This window comes from Trachemys scripta, chromosome 20 (genome assembly GCF_013100865.1).
Source record: "Trachemys scripta elegans isolate TJP31775 chromosome 20, CAS_Tse_1.0, whole genome shotgun sequence".
NCBI classification, from domain to species: Eukaryota; Metazoa; Chordata; order Testudines; family Emydidae; genus Trachemys; species Trachemys scripta.
Genome location: NC_048317.1, coordinates 9899194 through 9925102, shown reverse-complemented (window position 1 = coordinate 9925102; position 25909 = coordinate 9899194). Strand labels below are relative to the sequence as shown.

General features: G+C 57.1%; 1 protein-coding gene across 1 annotated transcript; it reads left to right on the top strand.

Moving 5' to 3' along the window:
- Nucleotides 1-224: 224 nt before the first annotated feature.
- ZNF683 (zinc finger protein 683) lies at nt 225-21350 on the top strand. The gene is made up of 7 exons (XM_034754353.1): nt 225-324; nt 8950-9167; nt 12701-12820; nt 15299-15551; nt 16618-17630; nt 18854-18982; nt 19444-21350. Exons 2-7 carry the CDS (start codon nt 8997-8999, stop codon nt 19969-19971), a joined length of 2214 nt encoding a protein of 737 aa, XP_034610244.1. The 5' UTR covers nt 225-324; nt 8950-8996; the 3' UTR covers nt 19972-21350.
- Nucleotides 21351-25909: the final 4559 nt, after the last annotated feature.

The window sequence follows — 25909 nt, the reverse complement described above, 5'->3', positions numbered from 1 at the left end:
TGGTCCTTTCCCCCACTGGGTGAGGAAGGCTCCCAAGGGCAGGAGAGATTGCGGGTGCAGTAGGAGAGAGGAGCGGAGACTTTATTTATCAGAGAACCCAGCTGTCACCTCCTCCTCCCTTGTGGTGCAGCTGATGCAGAGGTTGCTTTGACTCGCCTCTCCAAATTTAGCAAGAGCCCCTGAACGAGAGACGCTTCCTGTCAATGAACTCACTTCAAGCCCAGCCGCTGAATCATAACATTAAAGAGACTTCCCAGAGGCTGGGGCGCTCTCTCCTTCTGTCATCCTCTGGAATCAGGGTTAAGGAGCAGCTGCCCAGGCCAGGTAGGCAATGCCCTTCTCCTGGGGTCTCTCTTGCTGTTTTCTCTGCCGCCTTTGCTTTCCTTCCTTCACTCTCTGCCTCTGTCTCCCTTGCCAAATCCTCTGTTGAAAGCCTCCTCTCCTGATGCTGTTACCTGCCTCTTGTCCAAATCGCTCACCTTGGGCATTGATTGTTAGGGATGCAAAGTTCAGATCTGGATCAGAACTTTCCCAAAGCCCAGGGGCTGCGCAGATCCAGGTTTTTGAACTGGCCAGTTAAAAAAAAAAAAAAAAGAAGAAGGACCAGGTGCAAAATTCAGTCCTGGATCGGAGCTGCCTCGAAGTCGGAATCCCTCTGGCTGTTCGTTCAGACCCATCTCTATACGAAGCCTAAATACCTTTCTCCTAGAAACCAGCGAAGGTTGCTAAGAGACACCCGCGTGATTTCCCAGCATATCACTTAAAAACTCAAGTTCTTCAAAGCAAGGAAACAAACAGCTAAGGACATCATAAATCTTAACTCTTGCCTCAGAATAGCTGAAAACACGATCAAGCCCTGGCTGGGATGATTTAGTTGGGAATTGGTCCTGCATTGAGCAGGGGGTTGGACTAGATACCTCCTGAGGTCCCTTCCAGCCCTGATATTCTATGATTCTATGATCATTTTATCACGTATAAAGACATGCGTATTTCATTGCAATACAACAGCCTTATCTCTGATCTGTGAATTGTTTGTGGGTTTTATAAGTATTATTCTTGTTATCTAGAGTTCAGTAAATAAGTGTTTTCTTTTACAAGATACTGTTATATGGGAAATATTGTCAACTTATAAGTGTATTAGCTGACAGGAGAATGTTTTGGTCAATTCCATAAAATTGATGGCTCTTGAGACTATAGTTATCCAATAGATGCTCTTAAACATGTTCATTCCAGTTCTAGAGATGTTACCATTTCTATCTGTGTTCCCCATGTTCAGCACAGGGAATATTGCTGGAACTGAGAATATAGTTAAACCCAGAATGAGTTTTTTAAGTGCACTCATGGTAGGAACATAGGATAATAGGAAAGTATAGAACATTATCCATTTTGGATATTTGTGGGCTTGCATCTGGGGCTGATCAATATGTGTCGTTAATGTATCCGTATTGGGATGTCGCTTTGACGTTTCGTTTTCAGAAATGTTTTGTGTGATGTGTTATAGTTTGGGATTACTTGTGAAAGAGACGTATTTATGGTGGACCAGAGTTGAAACTCGTGGGTCGTGATGCAATATGCATTAGTTTATATTTGTTTTGTTTGTTACATGGGCGGGGGAAGATTTCTTATGCCCCTGACTATTCATTTCCTTTCCCTTTAAACGCTTGGATTTTGTAAATGTGCACCGACGGGATTGGTAATGACGTTGCTGTCACTTGGCAACCTGGCCTGGATTTTGAAACAAAGTTTTTGGTTTTGGAATTTCTTAAGTTTTTCAATTTTCCCCCCGACATCTTCTATTTTTGGTTGGCGTGGAGGTGAATGAAGACACAATTTAAAACATTTGTAATTAATAGCATCGAGGGTTCACCAGATTAAAGGGAGGGAGTGGTCAAGAACGGCTCCCACCTGGATCATCCCGTGCACGCTTGATACAATACGCACATTCCCTGCATAGCTACGGCCCTAATCCTGCGCTGAATCCCATGCAGACAGACCCCCGATTGACTTCAGTGGGGCCATACGTGGGTGCAGAAGAACTTGTTGCAAGATCGGGACCTAACGCAGATACGTATTGAGCACAACCTGCCTTCGCTCCCAGGCTAGGTCCTACATTAAAACACCGGTCCAGTGATGTCAGTTAGGGGGGTGATTTTTTTATACTGACAAAAGCCCCTGGGTAGACGCAATTTCACCAAAAAAGTTGCTTTTGCCAGGATAAGCTGTGTCTCCACTAGGAGGATTTGTCAGTATAATGGTATCAGTATAACTAGACTGGCAAACACTTTCTAGTGTAGATGAGGCCTTCATGTTGTAAAGATGTGCTCACCTGTCACAGCAAATTCAGCTCCAACTCAAGCTTAGACCCCATATTCTGCAGCCATCTCACCAAGCTTCAATGCTTCTCAGCAAGCTGAGAAGCGTGGCCATTAAGAATGCTGTGCACAGCCCTGGTGCTTTCATACTGTGCGTGAGTAGATAACATCAGTGCTGCTGCCTGCAGGACCAGGGTTCTGCTCCCAGGTTTGCTGTACGCTCTCTATGTGACCTTTAGGAAGTCGCTTACTCTCTGTTCATCAAATACCCCACATGGACCCATGCTCACCCCCTCCCTAGGCCCAGGGGCGTTTGGAAGAGGAGGGATAATTTTACCAGGTCCTAGAGTTTCCTTTCACTTTTGTGAAGTAGCCCTGTCTAGTCCAGATGTCTCTGACAAACATATTCTCTGTCACCCTGGTTTTGTCTCCTTCACCTTCTAGGACGCAGCATTGCTGCATTGTCTCTAGTTTTCCGACAATGGCGATTCTGTAAACGCTTTCCTGTTCCTGCCGTCCCAAAGCGCTGCTTGCGCCAGTCAAAGCCAACCTCTACCCATGTTTTGAGTGTCATGACGCCTGGCATTGGGCAGATCGAGGGACACGAGAAAACATCGGTCACCCCCTTCAATGAAGGGCCATTCCAAGTCGTTTTGTCCAAAAATTATTAGCCAACTGTGTAGAAAAATTCAGAAAACATTGTAGTTCCCATGAATCTGAACCCTCACTGTTCACAAGGCTGAAGGAATTTCTGGGTTTGGGGAATTACAAGGATTCCTGGACTCTATTCCTGGATCTAGTCTAATCCAATCTATATATCTAAGAGAGCATTTATTTGCCCCTCATCACCACAGTGTCCCAACGACTCACTATGTGGCCTTGGATATGTCACGTCACCTCTCTGTGCCTCAGTTGACCCATCAGTGAAATGGCTCTAACGACCCTTTCCTAGCTTGCAGTGTTGACGTGAAGCTTAACCAACTAGGTAAAGTGCTTTGGGGTGCTTAGATGGAAGCAGCCCAGCGTTGCTTTTATTCACTGTCACAGCCACTGTGCAGGAACTCTGGGCTCACATCCATCTGTGGCCCAGTTTTCCTAATGCATTTTCCATCTTGTAGCTCTGTGTGGCATGAACATCAGGGCATGTGATCCTGCCCCTTGGCCTCACCTGGGACTGGTGGTACCCTTTGCCCGTGGTATCACAGGTGAGACTCTCCACCTTCCTGACCCAGGAGGAACCAAGCCCAAATAGGAGCAGAGCTGACAAAAGAATGAGCTCCAAAGAGCTCTAACGGACATCACAGCTTCTGAGGCCTCTTGCTACAGCTGGCAGCTCAGAGGAAACTGTTCTTTCAAAGTGATGCTCTGAACTTCAGCGACTGCCCCATGGCGGAGTGAGTTTCCTGTTCTGTAGCAGCAGCTGTTGGTGGGGTGGGGGAACTGGGAGGAGACACCTCTGCCAACCTGTTCAAAGGTGGGTGCTTCAATTAGGCACCAGTGGCTTGATCTGAAGAGGTGCTGAGCACCCACGACTCCCACTGACTTCACTGGAGTCCATTTGGATTGAGACCCTCGGATGCATCTCCTTGGATGCTGGCCCTGGTGGACTCCTCTCCGTCCTCGACATTTAGACCCTTCAGATACACGTGGGCTGCGATCATGTGGGTATCCTCGGCCGTCTTCTACCAGAGCAACACCCATTTAGCGTCTCTAATCTCCCCATAGAAGGCAAACTTCCCAGCTCCCTGCTACTTGTCACTGGAGGTGCTGGAGAAGAAGAGGAAAGACTCCCAGGGTCCCATCCCAGCCTTCCCCAGGACGGTGAGGTCCTCAGCCCTTTGCACGCTCCAGCCCTTGTTCACCGGCCATGGGGAACAAAAGGCCATTGAATGAAATTCTGCCATGTACTTTGCATTATACCAGGGCTCATCTATGCATTGCAAATAGCCGGACGCTTCCTCATGGCTTGTGACCCCTGCTGGGAGAGGCTGGGTTTGCACTAGCTGCGAACTGCCCTCTGGCCCGTGCGCCTGTCCCAGTCCCTGCAGTGACTCCTGCTGGCAAAGACTAGAATTGCACTTCCTTTGAGCTTCCAAACAGCGGTTGCTCCTGCACCCCACACAGGGCCAGAGCCCCGGTGTGGGTAAACCAGCACAGAAGTTACTCTGTTGATTTACACGGTGTAAGTTACACCCACCAAAGCCTGGCCCATATTTGTAGTGTTTGTTAAATGCACAAAAACAAATGCAATACCCTAGCGACGTCAAACAACAGAAAGGCGCTGAATGACTCTGGTGCTGCGCAGTTTTCTGGTTTTTGCCACATCAAAGGAGTGGGGTCGCTGGCGGTTTGCTGAAGTCCTGGGGTGAGGTCTCTCTCTCTCTCTCGCATGCACAGAACAGCGATGGTCTATAGTTGTTACAAAGGCTGTTTGCAGGAGTGTGAGTGACCTGCTCTCCTTAGTGGGTGAGCGCCAGGGGTGGGCTGCCTGTTTGTGGTTGCGTGAAGATCTGTGACAGGAAACTGCCTGCCAAGCAAATCGATGGAATTTCTTTGTACACGTCCGTGCTCCAGTTCTGGGTTGCTGTTTGCAGCTTTCAGTGGAGGTGTTTGCCTACTGGAATATCCCCGGTCTAGATCTCTGTGGTCACATTGTCATGGAGGTGCTTGCCTACTGGGTTACCTGGATCTCTGCACTCAGACGGTTCTGGAGCTGTATGTAGGCAGGGGTAGCCCAGGTCTGGATCTGAGCAGCTGAACTGCTGTGGGGCTCACACAGGCTGGGGTACCCGGATCTCTGCACTTCGCGTGCCCTGGAGGTGCATGCCTGCTGAGTACTGTCATATTGCTGGGCTGCACTTTGGAAAATTTCGCTGCAGAACCAAGCCTAGATCATTAAAAGTGACCGTTAATTAAATCAATCAATCAAACCAAGGAAACCTCATAAACCCCAGCCTTTCACCTTGGCAGCTGTGTGAGACCCCATTGTGTTGTATCTAGAGGGAGATCCGGCCAGGTAGAGTCTCTTTTGCCGTGATAATAGGGAATCATGAAGACCTCCCTCACACCCACAAACTCCCCCGCATGGCCCGGGAAAAGCCTTGCATCTTTCCCAGCTTGGAGCCAGTTCATTGATAGGAAAGGCCAAATCTGAGGTCCCACAAAGCAGGCCAGGTGCCCCCCAGCACGGATCTCTCTTGATCCCCTCCCTGTGCTGCCCCCACCCACTAAACCAGTTTATGCAGGGGTCAAGGCCACTTGCGCACCCTCCCCCCCCCTTTTGGGACTCCTCCTGGTACTTTTTGCATCCTAACAGGAGGGCTACCAAATCCTCCATCTGGACTCTCTTTTTCTGGCAGGGGTGAAAGAGGGGCCATCTCCCTGCATGCCATTGGCTAATCCCCTGTAATCCCCGACACGTGACGCCCCCGGGAGAGCTCATGTTCCACAAACAGGTTGTCAGAATGAGGGCTGCTGCCTGTCATCCTGCTGCAGGAGCGGCTCACCCCAATGCTGGGGACCTGAGAGCAGAGCGCACCAGCCGGGGCCAGAAGAGATGGGGAAGGACCTCTGAGGCGGGAGGCTGGGGGGCATGGCAGGGCCGGCGAGGGCTGCCCGCAGCTGTGCTGGGTGGAGGAGGAGGTGATCCCAGGTAAGTGCCACTTTCCAGCCTGGGACCGAGACTTGGAGCCAGCTCTGCAGTCAGGCATCCCAGCCAAGTGAGCAGCTCCTGGGTTCCCATCTCTGCCTTCCTGCTGGGATCTGCTGGATCGGACAGTCCTTGGCATGCAGGGCCGGGAGATGCTGGGAGGAGCGCCCTTGGCTGGGCCGGCCTCTCGGTCTGACAGAGGCGCTCTGCTGCTGTAGGGCGTGCTCCTAGCGAGGCTGCTTGGGAAGGGGCTGTTTGCTGGGGAAGGGACGGGTGCACTCCGGGCTGTGAGTCCACATCAGTTTGAGAGACGAATCCTGTTGTCGATTTGATTGTGACTGTGCCTCGAGGCTGTCCTAGAAATGAATTAAACCTGACTTTCTGGCGGCATTTCCTGGGGGCTCTTGCTGCCCATCTGTCTTTGGCTGCAGCCCTCTAGTGCCCGTTCCACCCCCCGCCCCGCTCTCCTCTATGAGATTCAGTTGTTGAGGCCTGCCAACCGGCTACTGCACCTCCTTCCTTCGACGGGACTCCATCACGTGCCAGCCAGCGTGGAGGGTTCCCAGGGAGACGCAGGCACTGGCGGGGAAATCAGTGTCAGGCTAGCAAAGCGGTATGTGCATCAAGGATGGCCACGTGAAAGGAGACCCAGCTAGCCCCATCCACGCTCCCCAATGTCCGGGGAGCCTGCAGGGGACAAAGATTTGGGATCATTGTAAGAGAGCACAGCTGGGATTCCACCTCCAGCTCTGGGCACGTCGGGACTGGGAAGAGGCAGGTAAAATGAATCGGCTTCAGAGAAGAGACACAAAAATGACAAAGGGGGCGGAGGGGCTAATTTATCTGGAAAGAGTAAAGGAGCTAAAGGCTCAGTTCTGCTCCCTGTTACAATCAATTGACTTTGGCAGCCCCAGGATCTGTTAGATACGATGGGCTTGCCCCAAAGACCCTGATCTGGCTGTTTCGGAGCAACTTTCCTTAGGAATTTTCCCCATCTGCCCCTTTTCCTGAGTACTCCACTTAGCTTGGTATAGCAAGTCTGGACCCACTGATTTTGGCCTAGAAGGGGCTCAAGTTGGCCACTTGGCATTGCCTGAATTGACTTGAGATGCTTTTACCTGCAATAAGAGCGTCCGCTCCCAAACTCGCTCCAAAATAACAAAATCAGTTCTATTCCCGCCGTGGTTATTTCAAAGGCCTGGCAAGAGGACAGATTTCCTGGAAAGCTCAGAGCTAGCTCTCAGTTCTCAACACTGATGCCTGGGCCGGATTTTCAGAAGAGCCCAGCGTCAATGGGCCTTATTTTGGTGCCTAAATCTGGCCCTTCCGTGTGCATGAGCATGAGAGACAATCACCGTCTCGGATCTGAGCCCGGAGAACAAGGGGGTGTAACTAGGAGAACTGAGGGGGACTGTCAGACAGGACTTCCCGATAGAGTGTGGAATAGCCACCCAAGGGCAGGGGGAAAGCCCCAGAACTGCAGACAATTATAACCCGACTGGATACAGCAGAAGAAAATGTTCACTGTATGGACCAGTCCTGCCCTGGCTGGACGGATGGATCTGAGGAGTTCATTTTTATGAGCAAATACTCCCCCTCCCTTCTGTTCTGGCGGAGACTCCACTCCCCTGGCCCCGCTCCCTTTAAAAAAAAAAAATTCTTATTTGCCCAGTGCAGAGCTGACGATGATCCGCGCGCTTGGTGTAAGCTGGACAGCTGGAAAGGGGCAGCTGTGTCATGCTGGCCCCGGGACGGGTTCTGCGCCCGTCGGCGGTTCAATTGTCATTGGTGCTCCCTGCCTGCATTCTGTTCCCACAAGCACTTTCCATCCATGGCAGCTACGGCGCCTGTTTTCAGACCCCCTAGTCCCGGGGGCTAATGCTCCTGCCCAGTGTCTGCATGTCATGGTGTGCGTTAGCCATGCAGGCCGTCAGCTGTGAGATATCATGGTGGGTCAGCAACCCGCTGGCATTGGGGTACTTTCAAGTGTCCTTTGCAGCCTTTCTAAGCCAATACTTGTAAGAGTGCAGGGGACAAAAGCATCGGTCCAAGTGAATTTGTCTACAGGGATGGACACGGGCTAGAGAGAGGGATGGATGACGGACTGTGCCCAAGTTCTGGCACTGCAGGTTGCAGATTCTCCATTGCCGTGTGGCCTATGCAGTCATTCCCCAGGGGCAAAATGAGCGCAGAGGGGCCGGAAAAAGGCTGCCAGCTCAGAGTGGGATCAGGCCTTTTGTGTTTTCTTCCTGCTGCACAGCACAAACTGCCCTTAAGTTCCAGCCACTACCGCAGACCACCCCTAGCTGGCGCTAACGAACCCCTGGCCAGAGATCCCAGTGACCATTGGCCCTAGGAATGAAGGGGAAAATCTAAAAAGAAGCAAACTCACAGGGGTGTAGAGCACCTTAGGGGCAGGGATGTTAGAGGTGGAAAAAATCCATCCCATGTTACCACAGATCACAGAGCTGGTTCCCTTCGGGTGCATCTGCTATTAAGCGACCATGCTTGATCTGAGCCACAGGGACCCACTCTGGTTAATTTAGCAGTGGGTGAGGATACTGCATAGCCCAGATTCTCCATCGCCGACCCCAGTGTGGTCCCTGGGGATCGCTGAGCTTGGTTCCTTGGAGATGACTGAGTCACTCGCAGGTGAGGCTGGTTAATTGCAGGGCGGGGCAGGGGCAAGAGAGAGAAACACCAAGTGTGTAATTCGGCTGGAGAACTTGATTCTGATCTGACCTCCACTAGATTTATACCAGGGTAACTCCTTTGCTGTCAGTAGAGTTATTCCTGATTTACACCTGGAGATTCCGGCTCTTTGCATTCGGGTCCTGTAGGGTGTGACGTGTGAGCCCCCTGTCTAGCGTTCTGATGAGTCTGATCCGAGCCCCAAGGGACAGTAACCTCCCCCCCCAGCCAGTGACTGCATGGCCCCAGCCCCTGGTACTGTGAGTGAGCAGTTTGCTCTTGTCCTCCTTGTGCCAGGCTCCCCCATGCTGTGGCCAGACTGAGAGGGAAGCGAGCGAGCGGCGATGCGAGGGGAGCTCCGTGCCATGCTGCAATGGCGGGAGGTGGATTTCCAGGAACGATGCACCTACATCGTGAAGGACCAGCCGTGCGAAATGCTCACGCGCCCCGACGTCCCTCGCGCACAAGCCTCCTTACCCCGAAACTTGGCCTTCCGGTGCAACAGCAACCACAAGGTGAGTCGCAGGCACCAAGGGTTTGTCTGTTCCTGGGAGCCCCGGCCCAGGCAAGAGGCAATGGGACAAGAAGAGGGGCTCCGAGGTATCCTTTGTGCCCCCTCACCATTCCTCTAGGCAGAGAAACTGCACACTTGCAAGACACTTGTGCACGTTCTCACATACGTACACACACATTGTGAACCTGCTAGTGAACATGCGACTGTGCATACACACCTGCTCGTGCTCATATGCATGCATGTGAACATACTAACACGCGCACACCCCTGCACATGCTAACGTGCAGACACAAGCGTGTGCATGCTCACATGCATCCACCCCCGTGCTCATGCTCACACGCACGCCCATACCTGTGTGTAACACCGACAGACCACAGTCGTCGGCAGGCTCGAACATGCTCATCCCTTGCAAGCTGCCACGCGTGCCTATCGCACACCATCAGCGGGGGCACACCAGCAGGCCTGCACACAGACGGGCCGGCTCCCGTCTCTCTGCTTCCTGCGGGGAGAGATGAAAGCAGCAGGGGCTGGGCGGGTGCGGTGAGAGCCGAAGGTGCCTGAGCCTCCTGGGTGTGAGTGCGAGGGAGGAAGCTCCCAGGCAGGCCCCGCGAGGGCTGTATCTGCCTGTGGTATTCACCAAGTGACAGCCTCTGGGCTCAGCTTCCTCCCATCAAAGCAGGAGAGCGAGACGCAGCCACCAAGGCATTAACCTTCCCCTCCCTCCCAGCCCTCTCCTCCCTGCAGCCTGGCCTTCTAGGGGCAGGTGCCCAGCTGGTGGTGTGTGTGCGGGGGGGGGTCATTCCCTTCCGACAGTGAGCCCTGCCTGGCCTCGGCCGGTGCTCAGACCCCTAGGCCCTGTCGCCGCTGGCAGTGTGCTCATGTGGTGGTGGGGTGGCATGCCATGGCGGTGGGCAGCCTGGTTATGTCTCACAGGCTCCCTGACTCTGACTCTCCCGGGCCCTCAGTGTTAATCTTCTGCCTGCACCCAGGAAATGCCCTGAGAACTTGCCACCTTGTCTTTCTCTGTCCCCACAAAGGCCCAGGGACCTGTGGGGGCCCTGGCAGCTATCAACTGGGGTGGGTGTGGGGGGAGCTGAGTGCATCCCCCGCCCCCGGGGTGTGAGCACTAGACCCTGCTGCCATTCCCAGGGAGTCGGAGGGGGCAGATTTCCAGGTGCCTAGCGCCAGCCCAGGGCATAGGCCACGCCTGGAGCTAGGGACAGGCAGAGTAGGGGGTTGGGGTGGGGAGGGGCATCTCCTGACACGTGTGCTGGTGGGAACATGGGCCGGGTGGCTGCTCTCGTGGGGGTGTGTGTGTGTGGAGGGGCGGGGGGCTGCTGCTGGGAAGGAAGGAAATGCAGAGGAGGAACAGCGTGAGTCGAGGGGGCAGTGAAGGGTTCCAAGGAGCTGGGAAAGGCAGAGAGCAGAGGAAGTGAAAGTGAGGAATCAGGGACATTCCCAGCAGCTGGGTCAGGCTGGGGTTTTCCTGCTGTGGCAGGCTGTCCCAGGTGGAAGGGGTGAGCTAACCAGGCCTGCACTGGGATCCGAGCAAGGGAAGACTGGGGTTTTCCTGCTGTGGCAGGCTGTCCCGGGTGGGAGGGGTGAGCTAACCAGGCCTGCCCTGGGATCCAAGCAAGGAAAGGCTGGGGTTTTCTTGCATTTCCCGCGGTAGAAAGGCCCCGGTGTATTACACCAGACTTGCTGACGCAGTTGGGGCAGGAGGTGCATTGATGTGCCTGGCTGGGATAGGTTCCGGTGGGAGACTCCCCTGGGCCGGAGTTCCTCTGCCAGCTGGTGATAGCCCTGGGCATGCCAAGCCAAGCCGATGGGAGCCTCACGCAGCTTGGGCCCAACCAAGTCAAGGGAAAAATTACCATGGAGTGAACTGGGGCAGGTCCCCCATCAGCTTCTTCTGGGACCCTCCCCCTGCCTGGGCAGGTGCCCCTCCCTCTTGGCAGCCGTGCTCACCCTGTGCAGATGAGCAGAGCCCACATGGGCTGTGGGCGCTGCTGGTTCCCAGGCTAAAAGGAGGTGACTGACCAAGCTTGGGTCCCATTGTGCAGAGAGCACGTGGCTTGTGGGGGAGGAGGAGGGAGCTGAGGGGTGGGGAGGGAAAGAAGGGGCAATGAGCCATGGTGACAAGCGGGGGAGAGATATTAGCCAGACCCCTGCTGGTCCCCCACCCCTGAGCGTGCCCCCACTCCTCCCCTGCCCCCAGCCATGCTGCTGCTCCATGGACCCGCAGCTGGGAACCCACCAGGGGAGCACTCTGATTAACACATATGCCTGCTCCTCTTCCCAGCTCTCATGTGCTGGGGCGGGGGGGGGGGGGGGAGCATTGCTGGGGCAGGAGGAGGAGGAGGAAGGGGAGAGACGGGGGATGGGGAAGCAAAGCAGAAGACAAACTTCCCTCCTGTACAATCTCCCTCGAGCATGGAGGAAATCCCCCCGCTCTGTGCACCCAAGGGCGAAGGGAATAGGGCTGAGGAGCAGGGTGCCGGTCGGGAATGAGCCAGAGGGAGGGTGCGGCAACGGGAGGGGGTTCCGACTCCCGTGCTGCCCGTTTGCTAGGCTGGAGGGGCAGCTTTCCCCATGCCCGCTGCCTTTGCAGGCTCCGCTTGCACGGACGCTGCGTTTGCCGGCAGCCGATGCTGAGGCCACGAGCGCCTGCCCTCGCCCAGCGGGAGGAGGCAGAAAAGGGTGCGTTCGTGCGATGAGCCAGCCACAGGCGCGAGCGGCCAGATCCCATCGCAGCGTGGGCCTGCTGGCAGCTGGAATTCCTCCTCGCCCCCTCGCACAGGCAGCGTTTGCATTCAGCCCTGCATGTCACCAGCCTTTGGGCCAAGGGGAGGCCAGACCCGGCTTGGTCCAGCCCAGGCCCGTCTCTGGGCCTGCCGGAACAGACACGCTGCCCCGTGTGCAGCCGTCTCCCCTCGTGGCAGGACTGAAGGTGTCTCTGGGTGTAGCAAGGCTGGAGTGTTTTGGGGGGAACTCTGGGGTTCTTTGGGAGGCTCCGGCCCCAGGAAGGGGCAGCGGGAGCCAGTTTCTGACACTCTGATGGGAATCGGAAGAACTTTCATTCACAGTCTAACACAGCTCATCTGTGCTGATCCCCCACAGTGAAGCGTCTGCCTAATCCCGTTTTGGGATTAGCGTGTCAGGGGCCTGGGCTAATTAACACCAGACCGATCCCAGGGCCGTGCTGTCCATCACCTGTTTGCACCGCCACCAAAATCTGGTCTCCCCAGCTGGGTTGCACTGGAGGTGCCAGCGAGACCTGCCCCAGGGGAGCGGGGAGGTGGCAGGTGGCCTTGGGCTGTAGCTGTGATGCAGTTGTGGGAGGGTGCACAGAGTGTATGGCACGGGGGAAGGGGGATGGCTGTGTGGGGATGGGTAGTTTGGGGGTATATGTGTGTGTCAGGAGTGCTGTAAAGATTCACGATCCAAGGAGGCTGCTGGGATGGTCCCTGGAGCCCGTTCCCAGGCGTGGGAGGAGGGCTGGCCGGTGCTGACTACATGCTGGTGCCCCTGCAGGTGGTGGCAGTGCTGAGCCGAGAGTACATCCCGTCGGGCACGCGCTTCGGGCCGCTGGTCGGGGAGGTCTACACCAAAGAGAACGTGCCAAAGAACGCCGACAGGAAGCACTTCTGGAGAGTGAGTAACGGCTCCCTCCTAGGAGGGTGACGGGGTCGGTGTGTTCTTCCCAGCCCCAAGGCCGGCCCCTCCTAGAGCTTTCACCCACTGCTCAGGGCTATCTGCGCAGCCTTCCTCCCAGACATGTCTCTGCTCCTGGCAGCCAGCCAGAGCGGGCGGCTTCCTGCGGGGGTGGAAGGCTCCTCTAACAGTCAGCTACCAAGGGTGCCCGGGGCGGAGACAAGCAGCACCTTCCCTAGAAGGCTTGGGTCACCAGCACTATGAGACAGCCGGCTTCTGCCAGGCCCTCCGCTCCTCCCAAGCCCTGCTCAGCTCCACTGGCCCCAACCTGCCCTATTGACCCGGGACTCCACGCCTCCGCCAGTCACCTGCCAGGTTCTCTGGGGGCAGGCTGGCTCAGCGGGGGGGCCAGTGCCTGGGAGAGAGAGTCACTGGCATCTTTCCAGAGCCGGGCACAGCCTGGGCCTGCCTCTGGTGCAGTCTTTGGAAGACACTGGAATCAGGGAACCTCCTTGCGGGAAGGTTTTGCTATCTCCAGAGCACTCTGCCTCCATCCCCAGTCTGGTCCCCCAGCGCCATAGCTGGACCTTTGGGGGCACTGTCTTCCACTCATGTAGCCATATAGGGCTTGGGTGGCTGGGATCTCATGGCTGCCAGGGAAGAGGCCAGGGAACGCTCTACAGCATTGCCGGAAGCAGTGTCTCCTCGAGCCGGTGTTGTATCGATGCCCCAGCATGCTGTTGGGCAGACAGTGTGGCTGAGGACAGAGTCCTAATGGGAGAATGCGTCACGTCTGGGTGCCATCATGTGTCCTGACCAGAGCCCCTCACCTGGCCAGGGTCTGGAGTCCATCCTGGGGCTGCTGGTTAAGGATGTGTCTGCAGCTCCAGCCACCACACCCGAGCTCGCTTGAATCTAGCTACCTCTGGTTCCGGAGCCACGAAGCCGCGGCTGGATGTGCTTCAGCGGCAGTACAAACCCCGGGTCATTGCTTGCAGGGCCAGCCTGTGCTGAAGTGCATGCTGCCACGGCTTCACTGCTCCAGGGCCTGAGGTTAAAGCTAGCTCGGGAACGTCTGCCCAAGCTGTGGTCATGCCCTGTGCCCGCAATACCAACGTACTCTGAGTGATCATTTCTCTTTTATTGCATCTTCCTTCAAAGCACTTTACATACCTCAGGGAATTAAGTCTCTCAATCCCCTGTGCAAGGTGGATCAGTATGGCTACCCCTCCTTTACAGATGGGGAAACTGAGGCACGGGGCAGGAAAAGGATGCCACTCTGGGAGGCACAGCAACAGAACTCAGGAAAGGAGCCCCCCCCGCTCCCTGTCCTGTGCTCTCACCATTAGACAACCCTGCCCTAGCTTATTTACACAGAGTAACTCCTCCCCGTGCCCAGAAGAGGGGAACTTTTGCTGGTCAAACTGCAAGCAAAAGCCCCTTTCTGCATTCCCCTCTGTGCTGGGAATTTCGGGTGGGCGTCAGCATGCCCCAGTGCTTGCTGGGGAGTGTTTTTTTTTTTTTTTTTTTTTTTTGCTTTGGTTCGTTTTTCTTGTTTCTTAAAAGAAAATAATCCCATGGCTGCGAGCCAGCCAGTACTTAGCCCTCTGGCCTTTGTCAGCTCTTCCTGCCCTTCAAAGCACCAGGCAGCTCTCAGCTGTTTGCCTCCCGGAGCGACAAGGGGAACAGACCAGCCCTTTCTGGGGGCCTGCCCAGTCCCTCCTGCCGGGAGGCAGAACCGAGTCTGGTGCCCAGAAAAGCCACAGAGGCGAAGGTCGAGGCGGCTGAGTTTGAAACCAAACCTCTCCCCACGTGGGGTGATGTCAGCAGGGGCTGGGATAAAACTCCTCCTGCGCCCAGTTCTCTGGGAGTGACTCATGAGAGCCCCACAGGGAGAGCGAGAGATCACAGACGGGCTGTAGGTGTCGCATGTACTTGGGACCTCATCACTCTCAGCAGCTGGTCACGGCGCAGACGCTCCACAGCCGAGGTGCTCAGAACAGCGGTTCTTACAACCTTTTGGAGTGGGACCTGTTTTTGCGGAGGGTCCTCTGGGGCTGACCCCCGGCAGCGAGCGGTTGGCGAAAGGAGCGCCTGTGCTCCGGTGGATGGAACTCCTGGCTGGGGACAGTCAGGACTCCTGGGTTCTATTCCTGCCTCTGGGAGAGAGCTCGCTCCAGTGGACTGAACTTGCAGCTAGGAGCCAGGACTCCTGGGTTCTGTTCCATGTGGACCTGACACGGGGAAAGTCACTTCCCTCCTCTCTACCTCAGCATCCCGCATCTGTTAAAAGGGGATAACAAAACTGGGTGACCATGTGCCCATCACCATCAGTGACAAACCTAGTGGGCACGACCCAGGGGGCCCCAGAGGCAGCATAAACCTCCTGACAGATGCACCGGCAGGGGATGTTCCTTTCGCTAAGTGCCCCCAGCTCTGTGGCTAACCGGACTGTCTCTTCCCTTCTGCCTCCTACAGATTTACTCCCCGGGGGGCGAGCTTCACCATTTCATCGACGCCCGGGACCCCTGCCGCAGTAACTGGATGCACTACGTCAACCCCACCCCTGACGCCCCGGCCCAGAACCTGGTGGCCTGCCAGAACGGCCTGGAGATTTACTTCTACACCCTGAAGCCCATCGTGACGGGTGCCGAGCTCCTGGTGTGGTACAATTACGAGTTTGCTGAGCGCTTGCAGTGCCCGCTGCCGAGGGAGCTGGCCGAGGAGCTCGGTGAGGAGTGTCTGGGGACGGGATCTTGGGGTGGCTGGTGTGCCTCCGTATCTGAGATGTCCTGCGACCCCAGAGAGAGTCTGGCTGTAATGGGGGGCAGGGGGAGTCATGCCAGGGGGCTGTGCCCCGAAGGAGGGGGTGGCGTGTGGGGTTGTGCACGTGTATCTGCCATCCTGCACGTGTCTGGGTTTGCACAGAACTCCTGCCAGTTAAGCCAGGCCCATGGATAGCGGATACTCTGCTCTGGAGCTCAGCTGATCACAGGCTGGCTGGCCCATCCCCAGCCCAGCCCTGAACCTTGATTGTGGGTGGGTGTGGAGGTGAGCTCCAGGTGCCAGCTGATCCCCAGTGAAATAGGGGAGAGACACCAAGTACAGGTGAGTTTCTTGCAAGGGGGGGAGGAGTAGGGGCAGGTGATGGAGTGACAGGGGAGCAGGCAAGGTTGAAGGGCGCAGGCTCCCAGCCTGGCTTTCCTCTCCCCACGGCTGCTTCCAAGGAAACGGACAACCTTCGCTGAACCAATGTTGATCTTCCAATCAGGGTTCAGCCTGAGTCTGGGCCAGTTCCATCCTTATTTCACCCAAACTGACCTGTCCATCTCTAGTAATCTCTGTCCATCTCTAGTCATCGGCCTCGCTCCAGGCCAGCTGAGGAGCTAACCCCAAAAAGTGAATTTAGTGCTGGTGAAAGACGTGGGGGGTGCAGCTGGTCCCACGAGGGTGGAAATCTCACCCACAACCCGTGGTCTTGGGAGATCACCATTGGCGATGATGGGATTTCCACCAGATGGACCCAACCGCCTCAGGACAGGAGCTGGGTTCTGTCTATACGGCAGGCCCAGCTGCAGGGCCCTGGGGACTTGTCTGCATTTAAAGTGTCTCAGGCGCTTGGAGCCTGGGATGGGAGCCTTGGATAGGATATGAATAAACAGCCAGGTAAATCAATAGTCACTCACAATGCCTGGATGGAGGGGGTGGGGGTGGGATTCCCCTGCCCATGACACTTCCTGGCAAAGCCAGTACCCAGACATGTGTGGTAACATGTGTGCTTGCTTCTTTCTCTCCAGAGCACGATGGTATCCGGAAATCCACCGCAGAAGCCCCCACCACACCGGGGCCTCAGCCACCACAGGGGGGCTCGGCCGCCAACCCAAACCTCACAGCTAAGCTCACAAAGAAAAAGGAGGAGGAAGAGGGCGATGAAGATGAGAGCGTTGACCTGGAAGCGCTGGACAGGGGCCTGCCACCGAGCCCATCAGGATGCCGACGTGTGGCGTTGCGTGGGCAGCTCCCCCAGGACGTCAAGCAGTGGCCCCTGGGGTTTAGCCCTTTCCCCAATGCCCCTGGCAAGGAAGGGGCGCCTGAGAAGTCCAGCCCTCCATGCCAAAGAGCCGCGAGCCCCAGGAACCAGCCAGTCTTCAACTGCTGCCCGTACGGCCCAACTACCTCTCTGTGCAAGGAGCTGCAGCGCTGTCTCAGCAGCCTCTACCCTTCCTCCCCTCTGTATTTGCCAACGGGCCACCTGCCCCAGCCATATCTTTATGCCTGCGGCCCCATCCCTGCCCACTACCCCCGGTTTGTGCTGCCCCCCCCCGCCGCGCCCTTCCTGCCAGCGCCGCCCATGAGCAGGGTGGGGGAAGTCCCTCCCTTGGGGTTGCCTTCGCCGGAGCCGCAGGTATACGACCGTGCCCGGGGAGACGGGACATCTCCATCCCCAGGCCTCTACGCAACTGTCTTGCCTCATGGAAAACAGGAAGCCCACGAGCTCCGGAAGCCACAGGATGTTTTAATCTCCCTCCAAAGTGGCGCTTTCTCCTCTCCGGGCTTGGACTATGGACCAAAGCAGTATTCGTCCCCTGCCGGGGGCACCTCATATACCTCTGAAGTTCAGCAACAGAAACCTACCTCCCTGCTTGCCCAGCCACCGGAGGCCATCAATCTCAGCACACCAAAGTGCTGCCCGCCGGCCGGCCGCTTGGGCACCACGCCCGTGCCCTACCCTCTGAAGAAGCAGAACGGCAAGATCAAATACGAGTGCAACATCTGCGCCAAGAGCTTCGGGCAGCTCTCCAACCTCAAGGTACCAAAGGGCCACCTCGGGCCACTCTCCCACCCTCCTCTGTCCGCAGCCTCGCCCCTCCCGACCCACATCAGTATGCTCCTGCTAGCCTCTTCAAAGGCAGCATGGTCTAGTGGCTAGGGCACTAGGCTGAGAGTCTGGAGACCCGGGTTGTATTCCTGACTCTACCTGCTGCGCGACCTTGGGCTGGTCACGTCCCTGCTCTGTGCCTCAGTTTCCCCATCTGTCAAATGGGTATAATGATACTGACTCACATCTGCTTTGCGCATTCTGGAGGAAAAGTACCTCCTCATTTGGTAAATACCCTCCTGTGCCTCTTCCTTAATCAGTCAATCTCCAACCCTCTCAGCAGCCTTTAGAGCAGGGGTTCTCAAACTGGGGGTTGGGTCCCCTCAGGGAGTCACAAGGTTATTACATGGGGGGTCGCGAGCTGTCAGCCTCCACCCCAAACCCCGCTTTGCCTCCAGCATTTATAATGGTGTTTAATATATTAAAAAGTGTTTTTAATTTATAAGGGGGGTGGCACTCAGAGAGTTTGAAACCCACTGCTTTAGAGTCACGTCTCACCCGCCTCCTAGATCTCCCAGTCACAAATCATTACGGCTGAAGATGTTCCATTGTTAATAGCCGGACACTGGGCTACCCAGGATCGTGCTTCGTGGGTGGGCTTCAGTCTCAAGCTGATCAGGGTGCCCCTGATGAATAGGGGTGGGGTCTGGGAGGACGTCACTAGAGTCCCCTCAGATGTCTTTGCCCTTCCTCTGTGTTATCTCAGCAGCTCGGGGCAGGTCCCCTGTCGGGATCTGGCACCTGGATCACATTTCAGGAGAATTTCTCCAGGCTCTCTCTCTCTCATTAGCACAGCACAACCCAGATGGGGGAAGCCAGGATGTTCCCCGTCTTGCCCCAAAAGTTCCAGGCAGGAGGGAAGAGCCAGCCCAGGAAAGGGCCCCCCCCTCCTGGTCAGCAAGGGACAGGCAGGCGCCCCCATTATCCCTGCTCATCCATCCCCCAGATGAGGAGAGCCCAACGCAGAGGGACAGTCGCCTCTCGAGCAAGAGGCTCCATCGCCTAATGGAAATGTCTCTCGCGTCTCTCCTTCAATCCCTCGCTTTTCTCAACCCCCTGGGCTCCTCCCATGCGCTTACTCCTGCACTTTCCCACGTTTCTTTCTTTCTTTCCCTCCCTCCCCACGCCTGCCCCGCCCCCTGCGCCCCCTGCAGGTCCATCTGAGGGTGCACAGCGGCGAGAGACCCTTCCAGTGCCATATCTGCAAGAAGTGCTTCACGCAGCTGGCTCACTTGCAGAAGCACCACCTGGTGCATACGGGCGAGAAGCCTCATGAATGCCTGGTAGGTGACGCGCCCTCCTTCCTCCTGCTAAAGGCCCCGGCGCTGGGAAAGGGGCCCCCGGGCCCATTGGAGCCCGTGACGGCGTGGGGGCGGTTGACTCCGAGGTCTGAGAGTGCGGGGCACTGTCCCTTGGGGCAGCCTGATGGAGTGGTATCGAAGGAGGGGCAATGGCATCAGCGTGGTGGGCAGAGACCCAGCGGGGCCTGGGCACGGGGAGGGTGGATAATGGTTGTCGGGGGAACGAGGGCTCAGCTGGACACGGAGCCCAAGGCACAGGACCCAAGTTCTGCCCTGGGCTGAGTGAGGCCAGCTCCATTGTCTGGGCTGGAGCCCCCCCAGCAAAGCTGATCCTCGCAGCAGGCCCGTGCCTGGGGGACAGGCCGGGGGCTGAGCCCGGGGGCTGTGGTGGCTGGCAGGCGGCCAGCTGTGGGTCTGACATGCGTCCGTCCGCCCCTCCGCAGGTCTGCCACAAGCGTTTCAGCAGCACCAGCAACCTCAAGACCCACCTGCGGCTGCACTCGGGCGAGCGGCCGTACCAGTGCCGCCTCTGCCGCTGCCGCTTCACCCAGTACGTCCACCTCAAGCTGCACAAGCGGCTGCACGAGTGCAAGCGCCCACACCGCTGCCCCAGCTGCCCCAAGACCTACATCCACCCCTTCAGCCTGGCGCTGCACCGCCGCGGCTACTGCCCGCTGGCCCCTGGCGCCGCCGGCCCCCCCGCCCAGCTCGGCCACTTCAACGCCATGATCGACCACTTCGACTTCAGTCTGGACGCCGAGCGCCTGGAGGGGGAAGGGGCCGACCCCGCCCGGGCTCCCGGGCTCCTGGAGAATCTCATCCTGAGGGAGCTGGGGTCAGGCAGCCGTGGGCAGCTCCCCAGGGACAAGGGCCCCTGCTTGCCTGGCCTCCACAAACAGCTTCCGCTCCTGCCTCTGCCCCACTACAGTGTCTCTGTCAAGCAGGAAGACTTCCCATTGAAGCTGGCCTGAGCCGCTCGCTCTGCTGGGACTGGACTGGACCCCACGCCCACTGGTTGGCTTTGGCTAGCTGTGGTCCCCTGGCTTCCTCTGGGCCAGGGCTAGGCAACAGACTAAGCCCTTACAGCCTCCTATGGGCTCTGTATCTTCCCCTCCGGGTCCCACGGACTAGCCCTGGGTGCCAGGGCCTGGAATGGGGTACAGCAGCCTGGGATTTTGATAGCGGCCATGGACGTATCCGCAGGGTGAAGCGGGTGCCAGGGAGCTGTGGGTATCGCCTCCTGCTCTGCAGGCAGTGCTGGGAGGGGGCTTTGTTTCTTGCACTGGCCTCCCCAGTCTCAGCACTGCCCGGGGGGCTGACACCTGGGCTTTAAATGAGCTCCGGCCCCGTAGCAGTGCCCTCAGCCTAGGGGCCTGTAGGGTGCCCTGTACAGCCCAGCCCAGCCCTTCCCTGGCTTCCTGGGATCTCTCTCCAGTGCAGGTCAAGACTCACTGTCCCAGAACTCCGGGAGCTGCCCGGTCTGGGTTATCTCTGTGAATGGCCCAAACCTCCCCTTTAAACGTGACGCCACCATGCCCACCAGGAGGTTAGGGTGGCAGGAACCCCGGGCTGGCCAGGAACCAGCTCCGGTCAGCTCTGCCGTCCCAGTGGGACCTGATTTCCTTCAGCACCACAGCGGCTTCCAGGCCCCAGGCCTTGTATAGAGATACCAAAAACTGGGATCCGCCAAGCCCATCCCAACTCCAAAGCACCTCAGTGCCCGAAGGCGGCTCCTGCAGTCTCCTCTCCGGGGTCACAACCTGGGAATCTGTGATGAATCCTCAAAGTGCCACATGTCTGGTCGTGCCCACAGCCCCTGAGGGCGCAATCCAAGCGACATGAAGGTACAAAACCAAGGGGCTCCTCTCTCTGATCTATGGAATGAGCTTCAACCTCTCAGGTCCCTCGCCCTGCCTGTGGGGTGGGGGGTGTATAAGAGCAAGACTTTGCCCCTGTCTATAGAAAGCTTTAATCTCTCCAGTGCCCCTCTTGTGGGGGCAGGGAGCTGCACTCAGTACAAGCCAGGGACCCCGCCTGGCCTATGGAAAGAGCTTTAACTTCTCATGTGCCCCCCTCCCCTCCCCGATCTCGGGCTGTGACGCCCTCCCTGGTCTGTGACCCCCTCAGGTATCCCCGATGGGGCCGCCACCCTCACATTTGACTGTGCCCTTGTTTTTTTATTTATTTCTCGGCTGGCTGCAGCCCTGGCCGGAGCCTTTGTGTATTTCTTGGGCCGTTTGCTGGTGTCGAGTGCTGAAATGGAGGGGGTGAGAAAGTGGGGCCAGCGGGGTCCTGATCCTGGGGGCAGGAAGGTGGCACCTGGGGCGGGGGGAAATTTAGCCCATGCCCAACATTCTGCACCCGTTAGCACCCTAGGACATCTGCCCAGCCCCATGGGACACCCCACTACTTTCCTGCTCCCCACTCACCGGTCTGTCCCCTCACCCCATAGCTCCTTCGTGTCTTTTCCCCAGCACCCTCCATGGCCAGCAGCCTGCCTGCGTGCTTCACGTTAGACCCACTACTCTTCACTCCTCTATCCCCCTTGCATTCTGCCCCCTGCCTCTGCACCTCCTGGAACCCGTTGTCCTCTATATCCCTCCTAGCTGCAGGCCCGGCTCTCCACTCCCTGCCCCCTGGTACCCACTGAGCTCCCTTCACAGCCTACAAGCCAGGGCGAGTCACATACCACTCTGGAGCCGGCAGACAGACCCCCACCAACCCCCACCTCAGGTGCCACAGCAGAAACGTCTGCTGATCGGAAACGCCTGGTAACGTGGAAGGGGCCAGGGCCGGGGGTTGTGATTCCAATGTTTCTAGTCAATAAAACTTTCTGCCTTTGTACTTTTACAAATTTCTCTGAGGAATAACCTGTTTTCTGGGGCCTTTTGGTTTCCATGGGTCTGTGTAGAGGCCTCAGCCACCCAAGGAGGAGGTTTTGGGGAGCGGTATTTCCACGGGGATGCCTGAGCTCTCTTCAGGCCAGCGGTCCCCTCCTCCAACATCCCCAACCACTGACCAATAGATTCTTCACAGCCACGGGTGGTCAAGGCATGGCCACCGGGCAATAATACAGACGTTTGGCCTGCATGGATGACCGCCTCCAGCATGCCACGTTGCATGGCAGGCCAACAGCAATCAGACATACTTCAGAGTACCAGCTGTTTGCTGCAAGGGTCAGGAAGGAATCTACTTTTAGCTGGCATACAGCGTTGCGTGGTTACCAGGTGCATTCTGGTTTGTATTCCACCCCCTTCCTCTAAAGCACTAGAGAGTGGCTGCTGCCAGGAACAGGATACTGGTTAAGGTGAACCAATGTTCTGATCTGCTATAGCAAGTAGTCCATGATGGAGAGGTTGGAAGAGGGAACTGGGTTGGGACCCAGATCTCCTGGGTTCCTTTCTTGGTTATGCCGTTGAGTGACCTTGGACCAGTCACTTTACCGCTCTGTGCCTTGATTTTTCCACCAGTAATATGGGCATAATGTAATAGACTGGTTAGTGTCCCTGTGCACCACTGCCCTCTGCTGGCTGGGATCAAACCTGCTCAACTGTGTATCATAGACCCTATACTGCTGACAACTCTGGGGATTCTTCTTTAGCTCAAATGACTGGGCCTTGTGCTTTTAGAGCAGGAGGGGGATCTCGGTTCTGACCTCAAAGCTGATGTGAATTTCCGGTTGCCCGGGGATTAGTTACAATGCTCACCTGCATCAGAGGGGTGGGGTTAATCAATGGGTATCTGTGAAGGGTTTTGGGGGTCTCAGATGGGAGGCCCTGTCAGCAACTCTCGGAAGTGTTTCCAGAACCACTGAGCAATCCAAGTGGGGAGGTGAGGGGTCTTGCATGCAGAGGGTGACGAGGGAGGTTGCCACTCAAGTCCAAGGGGAAGTGCTCTGTTCATGACCTGGCTTCCTGTTTCCTCATCAAGCCTGGGAAACAGCAGGGTTCCCCATTGCGGCCCAGGGAAGGGAGTTCTTCCTGCCCAGCTGGTACGAGCACATCACCCGCGAGATGGTGACAAGGAATCTGTCACGTGACGGGCTGCTCCAGGGCTGTGCAGGGAGCAGGCTGTGAACCCCAGCGACAAGCCTCGTGCTCACCCCTAGGAGCTGCAACAAAGCTGTCACCATGACACTAGCTCCCACATACTTGCCTATTCCAGGGGGCTCTCTAGGGAGCAGGGCAAAAGCTCTGGTTGTGTGGGGGGAGTGTCCCAGCTACTTCAGTCCCAGCAGGGGCCGCTGTAGGGAATGGGGCAGGAGCAGTGGCTGTGGGGGAACTCACACCTATTCCAGTCCCAGCCTCTCCCAGCAGGGGGCTGTAGGGAATGGGGCAGGGGCAGTGGCTGTGGGGGGGACTCACAGCTACTCCAGTCCCAGCCTCTCCCAGCAGGGGGCGCTGTAGGGAATGGGGCAGGAGCAGTGGCTGTGGGGGGACTCACAGCTACTCCAGTCCCAGCCTCTCCCAGCAGGGGGCGCTGTAGGGAATGGGGCAGGAGCAGTGGCTGCGGGGGGACTCACACCTATTCCAGTCCCAGCCTCAGACTCCAACTGAAGCAGGAGGTTCCTAATGGGGGATGAAACCAGGGCTGCCCAGAGGATTCAGGGGGCCTGGGGCAAAGCAATTTTGGGGGCACCTTCCAGAAAAAAAAGTTGCAATACTATAAAATACTATATTCTCATGGGGGCCCCTGCGGGGCCTGGGGCAAATTGCCCCACTTGCCCCCCCGCCCCCCGGGCGGCCCTGGATGAAATGTTTTTTCCATGGGTCCCCCTGTGAAGTGGAGGCGTCTCCCCAGCTCACAGGCTCCCCGTGCTGTATGCCACCCCTTTGTATAACCCCCACCAGCATCTCTCCCCCGGAGGCAGCTCTCGCCATCCAGCAGCTGCGGTTTAAAGAGTCTTGCGGGTGCGTGACTCATGTTTCGCTGACTTCCCCCCCATGGCCCACCCCAGCCCCGGCTGAGGGGGAAGATACTGTGTGCAGGGCTGGGCTGGCCTCTCAGCCCCTCTGCCTGTCACTTCAACAGGAAGAGCTGAAGGAAGCAGCAGCCTCGAGCTCTCGCCTTTGCTGCGCTCTGAGAAATCCCCTCATTTACCAGCAGGCCGGGTGACTAATCCCCACCGCATGGCGCATGGGGGGGCAGGCAGGCAGGTACCCAGCTGTCTAAGGACAGGGCCTGGGGCCTTCCTAGAACTCACTCAAGGCTGCAGGCTGGGGGTGGGGGGAATTAACCCATCATTCCCCAGTGACACAGTACGAAGCGCTCAGGGTAGTGGCCATATTATGGGCCTGATCCTGCTCTTTTGAAACCGACAGGAGTTTTGCCATGGACTTCGACGGGAGCAGGAGCAGGGCCTGTGTCCTCTCTTGTGGCCCAGTCCTGTGGGGTGAAGAGCCTTTTCCGGAAGGTGCTGCGGTCCCCTCAGATTTCCTTGGGAGCTGAGGTGGCTCAGCACCTTTCAGGATCAGGCCCAGAGGCAGGGCCACCCGGGGGGAGGGGCAAGTGGGGCACTTTGCCCCGGACCCCGCAGGGGCCCCCATGAAAATATAGTATTCTATAGTATTGCAACTTTTTTTATGGAAGGGGCCCCTGAAATTGCTTTGCCCCGGGCCCCCTGAATCCTCTGGGCGGCCCTGCCCAAAGGAAGCATGGTCTTGTGGTTAAGCCAGAGGCCTCAGAGCCAGGACATCTGGGCTCAGTTCCTGTGTCGCCTTGGGCAAGTCATGGCACTGCTCCATGCCTTGGTTTCCCCACCTCTAAAATGGGGATAGTGAGAGGTAGACAAGCCATTTATTTCCCTTGGTCTAGCCAGGGGCTGGGCTGGAGGGATTGGTCTGTCCTCTCAGGTTAAGAAGTGTGTGACTTCCCCACCAGATACATCCCTCCCTGGGTCACAGAGCTGGGGCTGGAAGTGGGGACTGCAGGCCAGGCGGGTGGGCCTCCTTCCCTAGCTGAGTCATGGAGCAGGCTCCTCCAAGGTGCCTGTTCAGTGGGGAAAGGCCTCTGATCCCCCCTCCTGCCCGGGTGCAGCGCGCTGAGAGCTCTGCCTGCTCGGACGGCTGCCCGCCCGCTGCCGACGCAAAAACTCTGCAGAGAGCTGAGCAGAGCGTTTCGAGGAACAAGCTTCCTCCTGAGATGAAGAAGAAACCAGCGAGGCTGGGAGAAGGGAAAGGCACCTGGCCGGGCTCCATCCGTCTTCAGTTCCGCCTCCACAGCAGCTGAGATGTGTCTGCCCAGGGGACCCAGCATCTGAGACTGTCAGACACCAGGGGGGTTGCCTGTGGGGCTGAAATGGACGCCTTACTTCAGTTTAATGCTTTGCCTTCCAAAGGCTTGAACTGTTTTTCCCTCCTTTTCGGTATCTTTAATCAAAGGTTGGAAGGATTGTTAATGCCGCGTCTGCCGTGGGGCTGAGCAGGCGGAGGGCTCTGACTACCGAGCCCCGGACCTTGTTTAACGTGTAAGGTTGGACAGTGACTGGGTGAGATTGACAGCTTTAGCCCGTTCATTTCATCTAAATTAATACATCATCCTGCAGCTCCCCTGCCTTCAGCCTGCAGCGGGAGTGCCCCCTGGTGGGCGAACTTCAGACATGATCTGGTGGAGCAGAGTTCAGGTTTGAGTTCCCAGGTCCCCTGGGTTAGTCAGGGGGCAGCATGGGGATTGAAGCAGGGAGCCCACGGTCAGCACCTCGCTCATTGCTTAGCATTTCGCTACAAGACGGGGCTTGAAGGACATTCCCCTGGTGCCTCCTTGTGGTTCATGTGAGAACTGTTGGGTCCAGCCTTTGGGGTTGTACCCGCACCGCTTGTGACCTGGAGGCGGTGCGTTCAGATTCAGAGCCAGCGCAGAAGGGAGCGGGGAGGAGACCGTGGCGGAGCGACTACTGAATACATCAGTGCT